This window comes from Numida meleagris, chromosome 6 (genome assembly GCF_002078875.1).
Source record: "Numida meleagris isolate 19003 breed g44 Domestic line chromosome 6, NumMel1.0, whole genome shotgun sequence".
Taxonomy (NCBI): domain Eukaryota; kingdom Metazoa; phylum Chordata; class Aves; order Galliformes; family Numididae; genus Numida; species Numida meleagris.
The window spans coordinates 59,228,403-59,249,416 of NC_034414.1; the positions used below are offsets into that span (position 1 = coordinate 59,228,403).

Here is a 21,014-nt window from a genome sequence, read left to right on the forward strand (position 1 = left end):
ACGAAGATCATCAAGTCCAAACGTTGACCCACCACCACCATGCCCACTACACAGTGTCCCTAATTGCCACATCTCCGTGTTTCTCAAAAACCTCCAGGCTCCCTGGGCAGCCCATTCCAACGCCTTCTCACTGCTTTCATCCATTTTAGTTTTGCTATTTTGCAAAAGAGCAAACAGCAGGCTGGTATTTCTGTAAATCACATCTCAATTCAGTGGCTTTGGGGGGTTTAAACAGATTTTTTGGAAGCTTATCTTCAGGAGTAACAGTCTCATACTTAGCTTTTCTCTACTGAAGCCAAGAAATAATGACATTTCAATATTCTGTTCCTTTTCCACTTCTATTTTTACCAGTTCTCTTTCAGCCAAGGTTCCTAGAGCCAAACACAATGGTAACAGAGCAGCAGTCACCAATGCTTTATAACATAAACTAATATTGTTGAGTAAATGCTTTCTCTATCCCTAAAAACACTCTGCTTTAAAAAAAAAATCAATGCTGTAGATTGAGGACATCTTCAAAATATGACATGAAATACATATTTTAAACCTACAACTGCAGTGATAGCAAGAAAAGATTTCCATCATTTTCACTATTAGAATTCCCTAGTTAAATAGAAAAAAGCACTGTCTAATTATCTCAAGGAGAATTCTGTTGTATGCCACAGATAAAAACAGCTAAAAGAAGCACCACCACTTTTTGCAGACCTTATTCTTTGAAGCTGGGGGGCAGTTTTAAGAATGTGCACATACGAGCTGATCCCATCCCTAGTACCTGGAGTTATGAGCCTCCCAGGAGATGGAGAACTCTTACAACACTGAAAACCTAAGACAGGCTATGAAAAACAAACAGTCTTTGCTGCACAGTGACCAAATAGTAAGCAACCTTTCTGTCAGGGAAGGAAAAACTTCCAAGTTTGTATGCTAAGCATTTCATCTTAGATTTGAGAATTACAGAACACAAAATAAACCACTCATCAGTACGACAGACGTGCTATAGTTCCCCTGAAAAGCAGACAGACACCGTGCAGCTTGTGAGAATTGGGTTAATGGGCAGATTCTCCTGGAGCTGGGCCTTAGGGTTTGACTCTGATTTCATACTGATGTGCTCTAATTGCCAGCTTTAAGAAACAATAGATCGTTAATTAGCCTAACCTCCAATCTAATAATAATAATAATACAGGTCACTAAACTACCTGTGTTGTTTCAGTACAAAAGAACAACATTTTAAGAAGTTCAGAGACTTACCATACACAACTGACCTTTATGGTAAGGGAAGTTACACTGCTTTTAAAGGGAGATGTAAACTACAGAGCTCTAAGTGCTGGCAGACCCACACTGCTCTGACCGCCTGCAGTTTGTATTTTCAAAGCTCTCCTCACAGAAACACAAGCTTTATGAAGTATTAAAACTGTGGTCATGTAAATTTGCTGCTCTTGATACAGACAGTCCGGTAACCTGAAGCTGACAGCTTCAGTTCACTGACAGCTACAGAGGGATTTCTTTTTTCCCCCCCTTAAAATTTTTCCTAACCTGACTATCAACAGAAACACTTCCAGAGTTAAATTTTAAGTCACTTGGAATTAAAGCTGACTACAAAATCCTGGTAATGCATACACTGCAGCTGTGTGGTTCGTGGCCCAAATTAAATGACCGGTATTTTGCTTATCTAATTCAGGATATGCAAAGTCGCAGCAGAGATGATCAAAAAAGAAGAAAAAAACCACATTAGGTAGCAGCTGCTACTTTTCAAGGCTTGAGTTCCTTTCCTTTTTACATTAGATTTTACATTAAATTATAGATGTTGTAGGTTGCAAAGTTTCCTACTCTTCCTTCATTCAAGCAAACTGCTCTGAAATGCAAGGAGTATAGATTACTTAGACCTGGACAACGGCTACACAGCTTCTTACATTGAGAACTTAAAAAAAAAAAAAGCATAATTTCTGATACTATTAATGCAATGCAAGCTATAGCTACAGGATATTTTATTTCGCCCATTTAAGTATCTCCCACTTAGTTAATAATTTACTTCACCTGATTTGCATTACAAACTCTCCTAACACAATAGACACCTCTTCTTAAACACCATCTACAGCTACTTAAAAAAGCTCCACGTATTTTTTGAGATACCGCATTCTCTGCAGCAAACGCCGCTTTTTCTTATTCAAGAACGATTATGATGGATGTCAGATGTTACATTCCTGCTGACTGCTGGCCTCTGATCTCATAACTCACTGCAGAAACATTTGCTTGCAAGCAAAACAGATACACGCTCAGTTACTTTTTGGCTTTTTGCTGTTATACCCAAGGGAAGGATCTGCTGATGCGAGCCACCTTGCTAGAGCACAGCAGAACAGAACACGTGGAAGTCATCTGCAGTGAAAGCAAGCGAGGCTCTTCTCATGGATGTAATGCCTCAATGCACACAAATGCTCGTGTGGGCCAGATGCCAACGTAAACAATTTGCATGCTAAGACCCTCAAAGTACATCCTACAGGAATAACTTTTTAGCAGCTGAATTGGAAGTCCTGAAAGCTTACGTATGTCATCAGTGCCATTGCTTAGAGGACAGAAAATAAGAACATAGTAGTGCTTGTACTCATCCCTTCTCATCACAAAGTGTGGTACACCACGAACAATGGCACTGCTTGCAGCATCGCTTCCCTTTAGCGCTCAGGACAAATGGCTGAGAATTAAGAACAGATCATTCTGACTCTGCTGAAGGGAAGTGCTCCTCCCAGCCCCAGTAAGAACAGCTGAGATACCACTGCAGCGTGACCAGACGCTGAGAACACTTATCTAAATTATGCTTAGCTTTTTAATGAAGGGATACCAAATGCAGAACACAAGAAATGATTAAAAGATTTGTGTATTGCACTGTTAACTATATTTGAACTCACGCTCAGACAAGGTTTGTATGATAACATATACAGTTACTTCAAACATTCCTATCAGAGCAGCACGTGCTTTTGAGGATTTTTTTCCCATGAATTTGCTTTTCAGACACACCCTGATATCATCAGCAGCATCAATGTTTGTCATATTTTTTGTTTTTAAGCTGCAGTAAGTATAATCTAACTGCCTCTTTCAAAGCTCAGATTCTTCACATTAAGAAAGGGTTTTAGCAGGAAGCGTGTGTCTTCCCTTACCTGCAGTAACTCAAAGTAGTGCAAGCAATGATAGACTGGGATAAGCATGAGCCGTGGGAGGACGTATCGTACAGCTTCTTTAAAACCTTCAGCAGTAGACTGGAAAGGAAAGTTAACAAGATTACTTATAATGAAATACTCAAACCAGAGCAGGACAAAGCCCTGAGCACTCTGGTGGAATTCTGAAGTCAGCTCTGCTTCGAGCAAGATGGATGGGTTGGATGCATGCAGGGTGTCCCTTCTGATTTACATTATTCTGTGCTTACAAGTGAGGAAAACAGTAAAGTTTCCAAAAACATTTGCCTAACAAATCAAGCAACAGAACCTGTAAACACTCCTCCAGGCTCTGCAATCACTTTTTCCTATCAGCAGCTTAGGGTGGATTTTAATGCATACTCACCAGCAAGCCCATAACTCTGAGAACACCTCCAACCCCTGCAAGTGCTGCAACTGCACCAGAGCAGCTGAATGGTTTGCATCTTTGCCAGAAGCAGCAAATCAAATGTAACAGCTAGAGGACCAAGTCATCCACCACTCATTTTATAAGCAGCCTTTGATATACAAGACCCTCATATTGCAATCCTTAGCACCTTTACATTTCAGCACTGTCTGCAGCACTCAATTAATAGCAAGAGTTCAAGGTGACAAGACCGAAAAATAATGCACTATGGCTACGCTGCACACGATTCAGGAAATGTTCATATCTACTTCCAATATAATGCGTTTTATCTGGGCCACAGGTTGCTGTAGAACTTAAAGAAAACACTGGAGTGTTCAAGAGCGGCCAGGACTCCCGTATTTGTCACCAATTTCTCTCTAATTATCTCCTTTTCTCTCCTCCTTCGAATTATGCATGCTGTGTTTCAGTTTACATCCGATTTACCACAGAAATATGGAGACGTCATTACATTTTGAGGAAATTAATATTCGTATCTCCCCTTCCTTAGAAGTTGAGACATTGCAAGTTTAGGAGTTAGAAAACGCGTCAGAAACCTTTCTCCATTCCCAGCAGTAATTCAGTTCCTAAGATAAGGAGATATCTTCCAAAGGACAGGGAAATCCTTGCCACCACCCACACCAAGATAATGGCCAAACAGAATCCTAATTTATTGATCTCTATTTTGGAAATGACCGCTCCCCTCCATTTAAGACTTAAGGCCACAGCTCTGCAATTGCCACAGACAGCTGCTCTGTGTCCAAAAGCCCAGAGCCTGGATCTCTATTTTCACTCCAGGGCTTGGACAAATGTAGAGGAACATCCCCAGGAAAGCCCACACCTCCTATGCTGAGAAGAGAGAGGAGTCCAGATTCACTGTCTAATGACTCCGTTTCCAATTTAATCTGGAATAGGGTTTTCAGCTTTATATTCGCTAACGAGATGATCCAGCTCACCAAGCACTCACAGCTGGAGAGGACACACTCACCATGGAGAGGAATCTCAGCTTGCAGAGATGTAGGTCCCAAACTACAAACTAAGTGCTACTGCAATGGGTTTAGATGGGAACACAGCTCCTCTAAGTATGCTACTGAACAAGCATACAAGCTCAGCTCTCTTCCAACAGTAATCTTTAGTAGAAACGTCATGCGGGCAGAGGTTAAAAGAAATAAAATCACAGATGTTCTTGCTAGATAAACGGGTCAAGAAAAACTGTCAGTCCCAGTGCTAAACATGAGGACCAGGGGTATGAAAGGAAGCAAATGAAAATATCACTCCTTGATGCCTGTGCTTGGTGTTAAAAAGCAAAACAGAAACAGCAGGTATGAGAGATAACCCTCTACTGCAAACCTTCAAAACACGAGAATCAAACCAATTCAGTATCTCTCATTTGCACTTACCTGAAAGTGAAGAGCAACAGCAGGTTTTGCCATTAAGTTATTAAAATGCTCATGAAATTGCGGAGAGAGAATATCCTGGGACAAGGTTTCGTATGGATCAAAGGCTTGCTCCTAAATAAAGGCAGAGAATTATATACATACAAGAAGAATGCATGATATTTTCCTGCCCGTGGTAACATTCATACAGTTAATAAGCTAATATACAAGCAGAATTTTTCCAAAGATCCATTTTGCAACAAGAAAAAATTAATTCACAAATCTTTTCTACTTCTACTTTTTAACTGAAGAATGCTGAGAAAGAGTTGTGTGCAATCCTACCATACTTATCACTAACACAAACTGTCCTGCTGAAACAGTGGGAAACAAGCAAAGTTCTGGCTCTCAGTCCACACGCATTTCACAAAGAATGGTTTACCTAACTCCTCTCTGCCAGTATGAAAAACAGCTGGGAAAGAAGTGTAGCAAAGTAACACTTCAGGTGAACTTTGGAGACTGTCACAAGGAGGCATTGTTGTACCACCATCATTTCAGAATGCTGTGCTTAAGGGCTGCCTTGTAAACTCTCATCTTCCACACATTCTCCGGCCATGCTGTAAAGCTGGGAAAGTATCTCTCTCACTCTGGGAGAGAGTAACTACGCTGAGATTCTTTTGGATTGAAGTTCCAAGGGTTTCAGGCACAGAAATCGTGACTCTGGATGGGCTGTCTGGCTGGGATTCTGTCACATCAACTACAGCAGGATGGGATAAAACCTGACTTCACATGAAGCTCTGCAGGAATGATTTATGACTGCCCATAGATCACCTGCTCCAAAGCCTGTCAAGTTGTTCCTGAGTCTGCAGATTCATTGGGCTGAATCACTCATGAATCACAGAGTTATCCTGTACTGATGGCACGATGCCCAGAATAAGCACATCTCGCTTTCCACTTTAATGCAGAACTGCTCTTCAGAATGAATGCTGTAGAATTTGAGAGTACAGAGCACAACAAAGGCTCATCTGAACATCAGGTGAAGTCTCAAGCAACGCATGCTCAGAGGACTCAGGGATTTCCTACCTTACTCATGGGACAGCTGGAATTAAATAGGACGCAAAGAATGCATCCTCTTTTCACATGCAAATTCTTATCATCACTCGACAGACATCAACAAGTTCTAATCATCACTGCCCATTTGCATCAGATTTTATCTTTCAGTGGGGAAGACAATAGGTTTGGCAGTTCAGCAGCAGCTAACGAAAGATGAGGAGACACCAACTGAGCAGGCTGATTTTCTTGAGCTGAATCTGAATGCACTTTTACAGGCTGTTTTTTGATACATTCCACTATCTAGAAGCATAAAACATGGGAGTCCTATTTGACAACATTCAAATGAAAGATGGGGAAGATAACACTGCACATGTGGTTTCTCTTTGCCATACCAGCCAAGACAAAAAGCCTATCTACGTTATCTTAATACAACATATAGTTCTGGATTGGTGTTTGTCTTCTTCAGCCCCTTTTACTGTAGTGCAGCAGCTTCCAACTTCCAATACCTGCAATAACTCTTATGAAAATGCAAATACCAGGATAACAAATTTCCAATCTACTCATTACAACTTTGCTTTGTTAGCTGCCTTCTGAAGGGCACTACAAAAGAGGCACAAAGACACTCTGCCCTCCGTCCTGACATCATCACCAACTGAACATCACTCATGAGATTATCCAAGGCAATAATAAACTGTGGTACCTAGGACTGAAAAACTTAGTGTCAAGTTAAGAAAAAAAAACCATCATATCAGCAGATATCCATTTCCACTCATGTGTTAGGCACCGTGCTTTTGCTTCTCTCTCACACCAGGGAAAACTTTTATTTTCCCCATACTTCCTTGTCTCAACAACACCAAAATATTTACGTTGAAACCTTCCAGAGGACTGATGCAGAAAAACAGACAAAGCAGGAAAATTCCAGCTTGCAAGGGCTGTTTATTTTTAATTATCCTTGCAGATAAGTTGAAGGACCTTTACAATGGCAACACTAAGCAAAGGAGCCTGGCAATGAGATAGGCAGAGCAAGTGAACATTACACTTTCAAACTGCTTTAACAATCCTTTTGACACGTGTTCACAGAAAGATGATTGTAACATGCGAGATTATCAAATGAACTGTGTAGTTGTTAAGTAGATCTTCTTCTGTATTAACTGAAATTGTAAAATTCAAACTTACTAGCTGCATAATAAGTTTGACAAATAACATTCTTCACTGCCTAGTAAAGCTTCTCCGTTAATGAAAAGCAAGCCAGATTTTTACTTATGGAGCTGTTTCCCATAAAGCACAGACTGCCTAAGAGCAGCTTTTGCAACGAAGAGATACGTATGTTTTCCATTTATCTGCATTTAGCTGCATTTATCCAATTGTTAAGTCTTTTTTCAATTTCAGTACAGCAGCTACTTTATTTTGTTGTTCAAATGCTTATCATTGTATAAGCAAATAGACTTTAACATTTCAAGAACCAAGACGTATTCTAACAGACTTTTCAACTGACATCTTACATGAGTGGCTAACTAAAGCCAGCAAAACTTCACCTCTATGGAATATTCCTAAGTGAGCAGCACATGGGCTGAAGGACACTTACTCTTCACGCTCTTGATAATTATTTTCCACATGGCACCCGTGGGTTCATGCACTCCTCTGATTTCAAAACTTAAGACATGCTTAATTTACTTACTAAGACTTACTCCATACTTAATAAGACATACTCCAGTGAAACGGAGCAGGTTCTAGTTTACTTCAACACAGCACTTTTAATATAAAACCATGAACTTCACATTTGCTATGTGAACATATGTGAGGTCAGAACACCTCATCCCAAAATACCTGTCAGAGGAGTTCAAGTCACTCATCTCACAGACCTGTGTTCAAATGCTACAACGTCTGGGTAGCACTGGGCCCGACACCAAAGTCTACAGAAATCAACGTACCACCACATTGCAGTAAGCAATCCCAAATAATGGCTTTTCAAATCCACATGCCTACAGAACTGCAACAATTAACTCCCACTCCAAAGAAAGATTTTAGTTTTGTGCTTACCCTCTTGATGCAGTTTCTGCGACAGGTAGAAAGCACACTTCAGTTTACCTATTAAAGAGTGGCTGGGGAAGGCCTCCATTCAAAACTTATCAGAACTACTTACACTCATAAATTTATTGGAGATATTTGAGTCGTGACCAAATGTTTTCTTAGAAAACATAACTATGGGATTTAAAAAAACCTAACAAACCCCAAATGAAAACATTAAGAGCAAAACAAAACAAAACCTTTACCTCGGCAAGATCCTCAAAGCAGCTGCCAGCCAGAGGATGAGGACTGCTCTCATCAGTCATTTCAACAGTATCCTCAATCAATCCCAAAAGCTTTACTGTCAACTCATGAATATCTGAAATGTTGCTGAATACCACGTCGATATCCTGCAAACATGAAACGTATCTTAGTAACGTTTAGAATCATGTACCTTGCTTATGTAAATATCAGAGCCTTTTTCAAGAAGCCTGAACCGAGAGGGAAGTGGAGAGGAGATAGGAAGAAAGTTAAATTACATGGCCTCCTCAGCCTGCAGGCTTGTATGGGCACATCCAGCTTTGCACAATTCTCACCTCAGCAAAAGAAAGCACATCATCCTTCCCAGGAGCAGCAGCAGTCCTGGTACAGTCTGTTCAGTGCTTTGGACAGAAACGTCCTTTTCAGCCACAGCTTACAGCTGCTGTTTTCTCCTCTGCTGGTTCTTCTCTCAGAACACAACAGGAAGGAGGCAATTTAAAGTTGCTCCAAGGTCAGAGCCTCAAAACCACAGGTAAAACTAAAGCCGTTCCTTGGCTACTTTAGCAAAACACTATCTGGGTACAGAGGAGCTGGCTGTCTCCTTTTCCCAGTCCTACTTTTAGACTTCAAATTCACACCCCACAAACACACCCAACTCTACAACAACTTGCATTCTTCTTGTGACCCCTCTGAATCATACTTCTCAAAAGTTTTCTCTGCTCTTACCCTAACCGTGCAGCTAAATTTGACCTCCTGCTAGCTCTACACCACGGCAAGCTCTTCAGGGTAACAAGCAATCCAAGTCCTTTCTATCTATTCCCCAATAACAACAGACTGCTCCTCAGCTCCAAAACATCACTCCCTTCTCCTTTTCATTTCAATTCTGTCCCCATATCTGCATAATACTCTGATGTACTATCAGCTGCTGAGGGACCTCCACACTCAGCACTAATGGGAATGTCTCCTGCTGCCTCTTTTTAAAACCTTCTGGAACCATTTAGGAATCCCAGTTCAGGCTCTGCTGTCCTGGTCCACTTCTCTTCCCTCCTTTGAAAGGATTCACCCATCTCTCATTACTACTACTTCAGTTAGATGAGCTGTGCTTTTCCTTTAGGACTAGCATCCTGAAAATAGAATTTGCCACAAATATAATTTCAGTCAATTATCAAGCACTTCAACCATTTATCAAATCGAGATGTCCTTTACAGTCAATCACACGCTGGTGAACCTGGAGCCAAGGGCTGTTTCACTTGCAGTTTCCACAGAAAGGGTGCCCAGGAGTAGACTTCAAATGTTGATTCAAGTATCCATCTGCATTCACTGGACATGCAGGTAGACAATTTCTGTGTTAAGCAGAAGTGTAACTACTACCTACATGACCAAGAGGCACCAGCTATCTCTTGGCATTCGACCAGGAATCTCATCCATTAAGCTTCACTCTGAGAACAACTCTCTGCATACTACTGGTGGCAATTTCTTCCTTTTATTTCATATACAGTCAACAGTTGTTAAGCACTGACATACCATAAATCATATTCAATTTTTTACCTCCAACGTGGTTAATGTAAAATTGGTATGTTACGGCTACTAATGCAGAAACTAGCATTACATATCAATAACCTACTAAAGGACTTACATTAGGTGTGAACAATTTTCTGTTAGACAGGAAAGCTTCCCGAAATACTTTTATTATCAGATTCAGCTCCCGGAGGTATTGCCTTTCTTCTGCAATTTCATTTCTCACTAGGTCATAATAATTGAGTTCCCCAGAAGAAGAAGGTTCGTCTTCACAGAGAGAAACCAAGCCAATGTCATCCTGATCAAACATATCCATCAAAACCTAGCAAAGAAATTTGCAAAAATTACATGCAAGCCTGATTTTAACACTTGGCTCAAGCTCAGCTACTTCAATGTGTTCAGAGAAATCCTTTGAGTTTTTAATACAATACTTTCTGTGATCACTTTCACAAGGGAGTAATATTTAAACTTTGGCAGCAGAGGGCTGGAACGGCTGCCAAAGCCATTTTTTTCCCTTTATATGTTAGTACGACCTAGAAAACAAGTTACAATTCATGCAGAACCAACTCTGAAACCGAGGCATATTGCCTAGGCTTTGGACAAAACCCTCCCGCGAAAGATAAAATTCAACAAAAACGTTTCTCATATTAATGAAGATGGAAAACTAAAGACCTTTTCTGTATTATAAAGAAGGAAACAGTTGTCATGACAAAGTGACATCACGAGGACAGTAACAGCTGACTAACAGAGGACAACTTTTTCTGTCCTTATATTTCTTTATAAGAAATATTACTGATCCAAAGCAGGCTCAAGTTCAGGTGAAGTCTTTACTGTGACAGTTCTGGCACAAATAAAGAGCAATGCTTCTGTACTTAAGTGAGACTCCCCTCCTATGTTACTTCAGACATACCCTCTAAAAAAAACCTGCCTGTCCAGCAGACTATTTTAGAGCCCCTCCTTACCTTATCAGCGCACATGGATACTTTGATGTCCTGCTGGGAGATCTCAAAGTGTCGTATATTGAAAACGTAGTTTCCAGCCAGCTTTAGAATGTCAGCTGAGATGTATTCTAAGACAGCCACAATATACAGAGAGACATGGTAATCTACTTTATAACCTAGGACCTCCTACAAATTGAAAAGAAGAAGAAAAATGCTATTTATTCCAAAAATTCATTTGGAATGACATTAGTACATTTGGTTTTCTACCAACACTGATCTTGTCTGCGTTGATCATTTACGGTAATGTGACAGCAGGGGCAAAGGACATCAAAAGGAAACTTGATCAACGGCCTCAAAGCAAATGCTTGCAAATACTTCCTTGTGCTATTTGCTGTATCCTGACTAGAGGAACTTCTATACTGTGTGTAACACCTATTAAAAAACCAAACAGGCTCTGTACATACATCCACATACTTCTAATGCAGATTTCACAAAAGGAAGCCAGCGTTGTCGAGAGGTCTTACAAAACGCTGCTATCTTTCCTAACTTCTCTTCCCATCCCATTCACTGTCACAAACTGAGACACTGAATCTCAGAGCACAGGAACTGTGCCTGAAAAGTGCTTTGATTTCTGCTTATGCCCAAATCACGTTTTCTCAATGCAGCTGGAAGCTCTGGCACATCCATGCCACCACTGGAAATAAACATCTTGTAGGCTATGAACCAGAAACAGAAAAAGAAATACAAAAAAAGCGCAATGTTTGAAACAGCATCAATCTACTGATTCAGTACAGACCCGAATGTGATTCAACACTAGCCTAAAAAAAACCAAAAAACAGAGTATTGTTTCATCATTAACAAAAAGATCTTCACGGGCACAATATGCATAGATACTACGTGGCATGAAATCTTGACTGCAAGTAAGAAGCTCTACACCTTTTATACCTAAAAACAGAGATGGTCACATTGCTCAAAACCCAGCAACAATAATGTCTGTATCTGCTCTTTTGTAACATCACTGCAGATTTACAGATTTTAAAATGAAGGTATCAGTGATATTTAACAGTAACTGAAAGGACATTGATACACATCTTAGTCTACAGTATACACGGAACAGGATCTACGTGTTCTCTCCTATCTTGGTTTCTGCAGCATTTTGAAACAAATAAAGGCACCAAAACAGTGCTACTGAAGTGGGTAAGGTATCCGAGTCAGTTTTTAACATAAATAAAACCCAAACAAACAAGTCATATTTCAAAGTAGAGTAACACATTAGATGGATTCAGGGATATAGATTTACTACACACATCAGTGTATTTGTCCTGTTCTATGATGACTATGATTTGGAATGGGCTGCCCAGGGAGGTGGTGGAGTCACCGTCCCTGGAGGTGTTCAAGAAACGTTTAGATGTTGTGTTGAGAGCCATGGTTGAGTGGGGTTATTGGTGGTAGGTGGATGGTTGGACTGGATGATCTTGGAGGTCTTTTCCAACCTAGCTAATTCTATGATTCTATGCCTACTATCTCTTTCTGCCAACGTGAGAAACTTACCTGATTTTACACAAATCAAAGAACTATTGTAAAGGATATGCTGAAGGGCAACAGTACAGCTGGGGTGTGAGGTGGGCAGAAGCAGCAGTCATCAATTGTTGCATTAAGTACCTTTAATAAGGGGTGTATTTTGTCCACAGGCAGCAGGAGAGGGTTTCTTCTTTTCCGTTTCTCTATGGCAGACTGCGCATCGGCAATCGCCCACTTGTCTATGGGATGAGGAAACGTCTTCTGAACGCGCTCCTGTCCAAACATAAAGACACACATAGAGGAACCACATTAATCAAAGAGAAGTTTAAGAAACAAAACAGCAAATTACTTCCCCTGCAGTATGGCTAATTATCCGCCTCCTCAGTGCTTGCAACACATTTTCCTAACTATTCTCTGCTTCTCACCCAGCTCAGCTTTGCTCAGTATCCCCAGCCAACCTCCCTCCCCTAAGCACAAGGAACTTCCCACCTCCTACAACAGCTCCTGCTCTATGATCTTCAGATCACGTGAACTGCAAGAAACTGCAGTTGAGACCAAAATCTAAACATCAGGAAATACTCAAAAGCCACAACCTAAATGAAGAAAACAAGTTGTTATTGTTCCTATTTCATAAAAGGATGCAACTTGCGCTGTATCAGATGAAGTTTAGGGCAGAAATGAAAAGCAAGCATAATCTGGCAGCTGTGAGTAGAGCTGCATGAAGAAGGGTGCCTAGAGCACTTGGTGCTCCCTAAGCCTGCACGGGAGCACCTTCCCTGCTGCACTGCACAATTTCAAGCCATTTTTATATAGACTCATACTTCCCCACCTGCGCAGGAACAGGTGAGATGACCCCTCTGTAAGAGAACCAAGTGCTTTGGGCTGCAGTCCCACACTTCAGCAATCCCACGCTAAACACGTGCAAAACCCCAGTCCTGCTTTCCACGAGTTCTCCAGGCTGCCTGCTGCAGCAGCAGCCCCTGTGAGCTGGGGAGAGGACTGCTGGAGGAATTAGTCTAATCCAGACTCTGATGGCTGCTTCTTAAGTGACTCTGGAAAAACACATTTTCTCTAAGTGAAATAGCCAGCACATAGCAAACACAAAAGATAAGTGAGTTGTTTTCCAGGATGCAGCAACTGCTGTGGTTGCATTCTGTTTGCAGCAGATTATCTGATTTTCATAGCTCAAAAGCTGTTGCACAGCCCACTGCTATACTGTTACACATACTCTGAAATGGAAGAGGCCTGAGGTCTTCTTAGAGGCAGCTTTCTAGCATTTGCCCGTGGCCATCCCACGGGCAGCTCTCTGTGCCAGCTGCCTGTGCCAGGTGAACGCGCTGTGACCTTTCCTGGGCAGCAGCCCGATGCTACAAGCTGCTCTCACTGAAGCCAGCTTTCCTTGAAACGCTACCAGGAGAGCATGAGTAAATGGGTGCAACGTGGAATTCGGATGTCCTTTGGCAAGTCACGCATCACCCGCACCAGGACTTTGCCAGTGTTTTGTGGGGGACCATGTGAAGGGCTTTTACTATTCATAAAATGTTTATAATGTGGGATTTTTGATCTCGACCTTGCGAATGCTTAGGTGCAGAATTGCACACAAATAGTTCCCTTAACTCCAGGCTGTTATGGAAATAGCTGCACGATAAACTTTAGAGATCACAGCTCTCACGTCCTCTCTTAACAGCTAAAAACAGCTGAGGAGCAGAGCCAAGAGCCTTCACCCGCAGCTCTCAGATGCCTGCTGGTCAGCACTCTCACCAACAAACACGACAAAACCCTCAATTCTACTTTCCCTGCTCTGAAAGAGTCTGAATTTACTGAAAAATTAACTCAGATGGTACGCAGAGTACTCAGTCATCTCTTAACTCAGAAGCAGAACGCTATGGAGTTGGGGTATAAAATAACCAGTGCCCTCTCAAATTGTCCTGTGTACTGAAGGGTTCGATCTCTGGCAGCTGGAGAAAGAACATGCAACTTCTCAGCTTCACATCTAGGGTTCAAATCCAGACTCAAAGCAGTAACAATCCTGAGAGCTATTAGGGGACTATTAAGTTTTATTTAGTCATACCATAATCTTTATGCATCGGTATTACAAAATAAATTAATCATAAACCAAAATTAATTATTAATGAATCGAGTCAATGCTGAATAAAGGGCGACTGTTGCATCTAGTAAGAATCTAGAAACCCTCAGGCAGTAATTTTGTAATGTTTATTTCCATGAGGAACGTATAGCACAGTAGATGAGGACTTCATTTTGTTTGAGGTTGAAAATCCTTGACATGTAGACTGATGCAAAATTAATACACTGCAGAGCTACAATGGGTCACAGCTACACGAGAGCGCTTTCTCCCTCTACACTGTACACTGAAGCACACTCCATGAAAGCTCTCATTTTTCAACTGATGACACAAAAGCGGGCAGCTGCAATAATATGTGAGCCTCAGTGAGTTCTGGGAACATACAGCTCCATCCCCTCAGCTGCACAGTGCAGGCCTAACCTTTCATTACAACATTTTTTTTCCTGTATATTAATGTCAAAGAGTAGGAAAAAAAAACAAAAAAATTACAACGTCCTTTCACTCTCAAGTCCAAGTTGTATTCACGCAGCAGAAAATCCTCCAAAGTACTCTGCATTTTTAAAAACAATGCTGAAAGCAAGAATTCCCACCATTTCTATTCTGATCTATGGTGTGAGAAAATTAATTTCCAATTAAACTTGCTTTATGAAACTTGAATACTGTTTAATGGTTTAGAAAAACAGCATTACTGAGCTCTGCTCTTCAGATTCACCTTGCTTTAACTTCAAGCTGCAGTGCTCAGAATACCTTTGTTCCTCCCAGTGTTTCTGGGATCAAGCACTTGTTGTTCCAGTATCTCATCTTACCTCTACGTCTTGGACAGTGCGTGGCTGGGCGATGCACAGCTTGTTTAGCAGCTGAAGTATCAACTCCTCAATGTAGTAGAGGGAATCTTCCTTGGCTGAAAGGTTTGGGTGAACCTGTTGCTGAACCTGTCCAAAAGGATTTGTAAAAATTAGTCTTTTTTGGCATTTCTTTTCAACTGAAAACTGTTTAACACTTTACGGCCGCAAGGAAATTTCAAGCCAAGGCAGATTTCTGCTGAAGATGCACAGGAAGCCATCACTGTAATTCCACAGTTATTTGCTCACAGAATGAGCAGCACACAGTTATTCCTAGCCCTACTAATGAGTACTGGGTGAACAGTATGAATGAATACCTGCGAACAGAGGAGCCTGAACACACCGCAGGAAAACCAGGAGAAGAGAACTAAAGAGTCTGGCAGGGCACTGAATTAAAGCACTCTTAAACCTGTGGCAACGAAAAGCCATGGCCACGACACTGGACAAGGGCTGGAATTCTTGGAGATGCCCGAGAACCAGAAAACTAACTACAGCACGAAGCTCCATCTGAGGCATGAGAAAATGAGGGATCAAATGCATACTGCAGGGCGGGAGACCTATGGGAAGGCATGCATCAGAATACAAGCCTCCTGACCGACAAGCATGGCGTGAGACAAGCTGTGGACTACCTCCCTTTAATGCCCCGCAGGATAATGCATTCCTCTTGCTTCATGGAGGCGAATCGCTGCTTCCAAGGCTAAGCTGGAGCAGACAACCTGCAACAGCCAACTGCAGCACCCACCCACACAAGCTAGAGGGCTGCAGCAACTCGTCCTGGTCCCAGACTGTTCTCCCACTACAGATCGCTCGAACCCAAACAACCACCTTGCCCTAGAAGAACAGAAGACCCACCCTCCACAGTTCATCTACACACTCAGCTTTCCCTGGCAGCCCCTCAGTCAGGAACGTGCCGACTAGATCTTAAACTATAGCCAACAGACTCATAAATAACACAGTCCAGGGAAATCCCCTACCTCACCCCAAACAAATTATACATGAATCGCTTCAAAATAGTAATCCTACATACCCACATTGCCATTCTGCACGTGGCTTCAAGAACAAGACAAACAAACTGTTCAGTTGCTGCAAATGTGGGAGCAGGGCTGGTTATATCGGAGTGGGTAACCAAGGCACCAGGCAGGGTGCAGAGAGGACAGCCAAATGTGTGAGCTCTGTGCTAGACCTCAGGACAGCTGCCCCCAGGTAACTGCGAGGGCTGGATTCCACACCAGCAGCCCTCCCCTGCAGCTGAAGCATCTACATGATCGGGTACTACTGGAAGAAAAAAAAAAAAAAAAACAAACCACCAGAAAGCCAAAACCACTCCATGAAAACACTTACTTGAGCCTGCAGGTTTTCAATAATACAGGAACATTTCACGTTCTTCCTGAACAGGAGAGCTGAATTCACAAACAATGGAACACCAGGAAGTGCCAAGTTAAGGTCCTGCCTCGCTTCGCTCCGAAGAGCACTGCTCCTGCATTAGTAACCAACTAGGAAACGAGCTGCAACCATGCTTTCCACAGAAGGAACCCTCCACACAAACACCAAGAACATGAGCTACAAGAGGTGAGAAGATGCAAAACTCCTGTTTGCTGTTTCAGACCGCAGCCATCCTCCTCCGCTCACGAGGGCGCGTGTTTTAACAACACAGGTCAGTGCCACCAAGAAAATGACTTCAGTTCACGCCTGAACAGCTCATGCTGTATTTCCCTCAGCTTTGTGAGGAGCACACAAGTGCCTAAAAATCACGAGGACAAGCAGAGAGCACTCAGCCCTCTTGCAACTCTGGAGAGATCTCAGCTTTGTGCAATGAACGCAAACCTACGTACTGCAGCCCTGTTTGCTTTCTTGGCTGGTTCTCTGCCTCCTGGTTGAGGTCGCGCTCCCTGAGGGCTTGCACTTGAAATGACACCGCCTGCAGCACCACAAGAGATCAGCACTCCAGTGCTCCCCAGCTTTAAGAGCTGTTCTGACCTAAGCACCCTAACTGGGAGAAAATAATTTCATAGCGAGACACCGACAAAACAGAGAGCCAGTTATGAAAGCCATGCACTTGCTACGCAAACCAGATGCTGCTGCACTGAGGACAGAACACGTACTCTATACAGAATTCACCTCAACCCTGATTGAAAGATGTGAAAAAACAGGGAGAGGATGCTTGATACAACACTGAACGTAGGAACAAAGCTGAATGACTGAGGGTGTGCTTCTTACAGGAGGTACGTACACTGATCTCAGGCTCTGAGCACATCATTAGCTGTCATGGAACAACACACCACAGCTAACACGGGAATCCACTTTGATCTGATGCGTCGCTGCTTCCTTTAAGGGTCAAAATACTTAAGAACCCCAACACGTTGCACCAAACAGTTTTTTAGAACCGGTATATAAGCTTTGTTCTGATCCACAGGAGTTATGGCACAAAGTCTGAGCCTCCAGAACATCTGGACTCGGACAAATTGTTAAGTGCTGAGTATAACATCCAGGGCCCAAGCGTTGTACCTGCACCAGCAAAAAGCTGAGGAAAAAAAGAGTCAGGACTGCAAGCAGCTTCCTTCTAGCCTGCACCACTGGGACAGCCCAGCGGTTTGGCTGTACTGACTAAATAGATTTTTACGTAACACGCGGATTTTGGTAGTAAAAACACATTCAGAAAGCTCCGGTTGCCCCACAGTAAGAACACGTGCAAAACAAGATAGTGCTCGGAAAATAAACAAAGCCTGAAAAACAACCAAACCCAGGACATGCCTATCGAGTCACCGCACAGCAGATAGCACCGAAGATATACTTCCTTGTTTCTGCAAGACCACGACAATATCCCACCGCTCTCCTTATATTCCAAACGACGACGCTTTCAGAAAACAGAACTCAGCGCCCACTGAAATGTCAGGACAAGAAATCTCTAATTTAAAAGGGCCACCACAAAACCCGCAAGCAACTTAGCAACGCTTCTGAACTTAGTATGTTTCAAGGATTGCATGCTGAAATTGCAAACTGCTCATCGCAGAAACTGCACGCCCCTCTTTTCCCGCAGCAACTGACTGCAGCTTAGCGGTGATTTATGTTATCCGAGCCTCACAGCGATCCCAGATCAGAGGACACATAAAGCTTTGCAAGCCTGTATAGCTGAGGAACACAATGTATAAATTTGGGAGAAAGAAGTAATAAGTACATTACAGTTAAATATGTACTGTCGTCTTGCCAGCACTTGTCAGTATCTCTATGCACTGTGCTCAAGGTGATGAGAACACGATACTGGTGGGGAAAGCAGCTCTGGGCTTGCCTTGCACCACCATGCTGAGAAGACAGAAATTAAAAATGAATTAGACAAATGTCTCTCTTTAGGTTGGGTTTCTGTTCCTTTTTATCTTGTCTCTTCCGAAGATAATGCTGCCCATTAAAAATGGAAAACATCTGCTCCAAAGGCATTTTTAATCCCTCGGTCGGGATGATTTATCGTCACACTCCCAAGGAAGCAGGGAACCAGATGATGTAGCTTAAAGGTCTGCGATGCTCTTATTTACTGCAAAATGACAGCACCGATAGCCCCAAATTCCAAGTGTAACTGCGTGTGTTCAGAAAGAAGCACAAAGATCTCAAGGCCTGAAGAGACACCCCAAATAAAACGTGCCATCAACTTCCTAAAAACAGCTGCATCAATTTCTAGCTCAATTTCCAGCACAGCAATTTCTAGACAGCCGATCTTCTTCAAACCAAACTGTAACAAATGCTGATAGAGGAATAGTGTGAAGTAGGCTCTTAAGCAAAACAGAGCTTAATAAACAAGTCGTTTGCAATTGACCCTGACCCATTTGGTGGCTTTCTACGACGGAGTGACGGCATCAGTGGACAAAGGGCAGCTGATGTCATCTACCTGGGCTTCTGCGAGGCCTTAGATATGGTCCCACACCACACTTTTATCTCTGTATCGGAGAGAGAGGCATTTGAAGCGTGGGCTGCCCAGTGGATAAAGACATGGTTGGATGGTGGCAGCCAGAGGGATGTGGGCAGTAGCTCTGTGTCCAGGCAGAGGCCGATGCTGAGGTACATGCCCTCCCAGGGGTACACCTTGGGAACGGGGCTCTGCAGCATCAATGACACAGACAGCGGGATCGAGTGCACCCACAGCAGTTTGCTGATGACACCCAGCTGAGCAGTGACACAACAGAAGGAAGGGATGCAGCCAGAGGGACCTGGACAGGCTCGAGAAGTGGCCCCATGGGAACCTCATGTGGTTCAACAAGGCCAAGAGTGAGGTGCTGCTCTTGGGTCGGGGCAATCCCAGCTGTGCGTATGGACCAGGAGAAGAACGCTGAGAGCTGCCCTGCCGAGAAGGACTGGGGGTCCTTCTTGGAGGAGGATGGACAAGAAGCTGGATGTGACCAGCAGTGCGTGCCTGCAGCCTGGAAGGCCAACTGCATCCTGGGCTGCATCAAGAGGGAGGGGACTGCCCCCCTCTGCTCTGCCCTGGTGAGGCCTCACCTGCAGTGCTATGTCCAGGCCTGCGGCCCAGCACAGACAGACATGGGGCTGCTGGAGTGGGTCCAGAGGAGGGCATGAAGATACTCAGAGGTTGGAGCATCTGTCCTGTGGAAACAGGCTGAGAGCTGGGGATGTTCGGCCTGGAGAGGAGCAGGCTCTGGGAAGACCTCACTGCAGCCTTCCAGTATCTAAAGGGAGTTTACAAACAGGAGGAGAGCGACTTTTCACATGAGCAGATAGCGATAGGACAAGTGAGAATGGTTTTGAAGTAAAAGAGAGGAGATTTAGCTCAGATGTTATGGGGGAATATCTTCATTCAGAGGGTGGTGAGGCCCTGCCACTGCCCAGAGCTGTGGGTGCCCCATCCCTGGAGGTGCCCGAGGCCACAGATGGGCCCTGGGCAGCCTGAGCCAGGAGGCACCCAGCCCACGGCAGGGGTGGGGCTGGGGGGGCTTTAAGGTCCCTTCCAACCCGACCGTTCTGTAACACTATGATTGCAGCATTTCAGCTTTTACACTGCAACCATTTGATGCGTGGTTAACAAAATAAGATATTCACATAACATAGTTACCGGGCTACAAAAAGCCTCTGGGATGCAGATCAGCATCCAGCTGCCCTACCTTGCACACACTGCTGGCTGAGACACGATCACGCACAGGGACAGCTCACTGAACTGCCATCCTACAGCACCACTTCAGCACAAATGCAAACCTTTCCATCCCCTGCTGTCTGACTACTGATGGAGAACACGTGCCGGAGAAGGACAGAGGTGCAGGGGAGGATGTCCCACCAGGGGAGGTGGAGGCAGGCGCTGATTGTGTCCTTGTATGCAAAGAGTCAAGCAGGAATGCACATGTATGTTCATATGTACACACTCGTTTGTATCTTAAACATCTGGATCCATATAAAACGCCTTGAGACAAACCCTGAACGAGCTAGGCGCAGCCCTTCATGCCCTTCTCCCAGCAGCAAACAACTTGTGGTTTTTAATTTGTAGGAAGTGTTTCTTAATTGCTGCCAAATAAAACTGCTGCTCCTTCTACTTTTTAAACACCTCGGCTCCAAAAACTACCTTCATGCTGTGCCAGTGCCTGAGAAAACTCTCCTCCTGCCATTTGCCAACTGCAAAATCTAGTAACACTAGATAAGCTAAACAACGTAACAGGTGGGAAAAAAAAAGCATGAAATAAATAGGATTTAAGCAAAAAGACTAGTCCCTCTGGTTCCTGATTTATGACAGGGAATATTTCTGCAACAACAGAAATCAGCCTACCCACAAATAAGGGACCAAAACCAACCTACCGAGACACCTGACCGCTGATAGGAAGACAAGAGGTGGAGGAACGAGCCC

At 43.3% G+C, this 21,014-nt stretch overlaps 1 protein-coding gene across 3 annotated transcripts in view; it reads right to left on the bottom strand.

Annotated features, from left to right (window-relative positions):
• The window catches only part of SOS2 (SOS Ras/Rho guanine nucleotide exchange factor 2), a 49,073-nt gene that overhangs the window by 24,771 nt on the left and 3,288 nt on the right, over window positions 1–21,014 (bottom strand). For 2 of the 3 annotated variants that reach the window (XM_021403531.1, XM_021403528.1), the window contains exons 2-8: window positions 15,143–15,268; window positions 12,395–12,526; window positions 10,754–10,918; window positions 9,910–10,113; window positions 8,279–8,422; window positions 4,980–5,090; window positions 3,144–3,242 (exon numbers count right to left, since the gene is read on the bottom strand). In XM_021403531.1, coding sequence (XP_021259206.1) covers window positions 3,144–3,242; window positions 4,980–5,090; window positions 8,279–8,422; window positions 9,910–10,113; window positions 10,754–10,918; window positions 12,395–12,526; window positions 15,143–15,268 — 981 coding nt within the window. Of the gene's footprint in view, window positions 1–3,143; window positions 3,243–4,979; window positions 5,091–8,278; window positions 8,423–9,909; window positions 10,114–10,753; window positions 10,919–12,394; window positions 12,527–15,142; window positions 15,269–16,205; window positions 16,411–21,014 lie in introns of those variants that run through there. The other variant, XM_021403530.1, reaches the window with a different exon arrangement.